A 2040-nucleotide genomic window follows, 5' to 3' on the forward strand; every position below is an offset into this window, starting at 1 on the left:
ATACATATATATATATGTATATGTATATATGTATATATATATATATATATATACGCTCGTTGATCTATCCAGGCAGCTAGCCAACCAGTCAGCCAGTCAGCCGAGTGGTAATGGAGTGTAGTGGGGTAAAGAGAGCTTGACTAGGTGGGGGATGGAGAATGGGGGATGAGGGATGAGGGATGAGGGAGGAGAAGGGAACAGAAAGAAAGAAAGAAAGAAAGAAAGAAGGGCACAGCCTGGTCGTACGCAAAATACGCCCCTCTTTTGCGGCCTCGCGATGATACCTTGATTCCTCGAGTGACGACGAATTAAGGGACCCTACTACGAAAACTTCTAATTCGTATGGTTCGATAGAAGCACCTGTGTACGTTCATTCGACCACGTCTATTAGTCATTGCTACGAGATATATACAATTTGTGATACCCTATAATCGTTAGCTACCATTATTATTATAGTTGAATCGTTCGATTGGCATAACAATTAATGTAAATCTTTATATGTATATATATGTATATATGTATGTATGTATGTATATATATATATATACCAGATTGAAAATATATATTTATAAATATGTATAGATAAAGGAATATATAGGAATAATAGGAAAATAAATCGTAAACGTAAATGACTAAAGTATCAATTTCGTTTTAGTTTTAATGACGATGATATTATATGACCATGAACTGATGATGATTACGAAATCTAACTTCCCTTAAATCTTAATAGAAGATTCCTGAACTAGTTCTAGATATTACATGGATATGTCGTATGTAAAAAAAAAAGGAAAAAAAAAGAAAAAAGAAAAAAGAAGAGAAAGAAAAGAAAAGAAAAAAAAGGGAAAAAGAAGAAGAAGAAAAAAAAAACGAACTTACAATCGTTTATTTCTTCGACGCAGCATAACTGGCGACGAATGCGCGGGAATAAAAATAGAAAGAAAAAAAAGTTCTTTTTTTTTCTAAGAAAAGAAAGACCAAGAAGAAGAACAAGAAAAGCATGAAAAAAGGAAGATAAATGAAATCTTCAAGGGAAGAATAAAATTAACCTTGCCGACCGTGAGGAATGGCATTAGGTAATCCAGCCTGGATTTGTAATAATTGTCGAAGTTCCGAGGGCAATTGTTTCGAGTATTGCGGCTGTGCCTGTGCCTGTGGCTGATAACCAGCCCGAGGTGCAGAACTTTGATATTGTGGTGTATATTGACGACCCTGAGCTTGAGCGGCACCTGCCGGTGGTCTATACTGAGCTGGAGCTACTGGGATCTGTTTGTAACTTGGTTGCTGAGGTGCCGAACCTAATCGAATCTCTGGCTTATAAGAAGCAACTTGAGCTTGACTCTGATAAACTGGTTCTGGTCTTGGTCCGTTTGACAATTGTGGTGCCGGTTGAGCTGGTATATGTACCAATGGATCACGGGTTTGTTGAGAGGCCAACAATTGTTTGATCTGTGCTGGCGCTTGAGAATAAGGCCTATAATTTATCTGTTGTTGCTGTGCATGCGTTTGTCTCTTCGCACGAATATTATCTATTAATTGAACATTTTAAATGACGATTAATATTATTAATTATTATTATTGTGTTTGTTTGTTATTTTCTTTTTTTGCTTATTGTTATTCATATTAATTCTCAATACTTCCCGTTTAGACAATAATCAACAAATTTCTTATGTCCCTTACCAACTAGATACAATTCTTCTCCTAACAGATCACCGAGTACATCGCCAATGACGTAAATTGGAGATATTACGAGTAAAATTATCTAAAAGGAAAACGAAATAAAAAAGTAATTAATGATACGGTAGAAATTATTACAAAGTAAAGTATCGAAATAAATTGCGAATCTTTCTCGAGAGTAAAAAAAAGAGAGAGAGAGAGAGAGAGAGAGAGAAATAAAAAAGGAAGAAAGAAGAAAAAAAAACAAAATACCATAACACTGCGATATAATAACAATAATAATAATAATAATAATGATAATATAGAATCCAATCGTTCGACTAGATCTCGACTGTAATTCACAAAAAAAAAAAAGAAAAGAAAAAA

General features: G+C 34.5%; 1 protein-coding gene across 1 annotated transcript in view; it reads right to left on the bottom strand.

Moving 5' to 3' along the window:
• Nucleotides 1–601: 601 nt before the first annotated feature.
• LOC124952047 (DNA translocase FtsK-like) overlaps nucleotides 602–2040 on the bottom strand; it is a 2585-nt gene continuing 1146 nt past the window's right edge. Inside the window, exons 2-3 of the mRNA XM_047501347.1 lie at nucleotides 1678–1759; nucleotides 602–1526 (exon numbers count right to left, since the gene is read on the bottom strand). Of these exons, the coding sequence (XP_047357303.1) occupies nucleotides 1042–1526; nucleotides 1678–1759 (567 nt within the window). The 3' untranslated portion in view covers nucleotides 602–1041. The remainder of the gene's footprint in view (nucleotides 1527–1677; nucleotides 1760–2040) is intronic.

This window comes from Vespa velutina, chromosome 10 (genome assembly GCF_912470025.1).
Source record: "Vespa velutina chromosome 10, iVesVel2.1, whole genome shotgun sequence".
NCBI classification, from domain to species: Eukaryota; Metazoa; Arthropoda; class Insecta; order Hymenoptera; family Vespidae; genus Vespa; species Vespa velutina.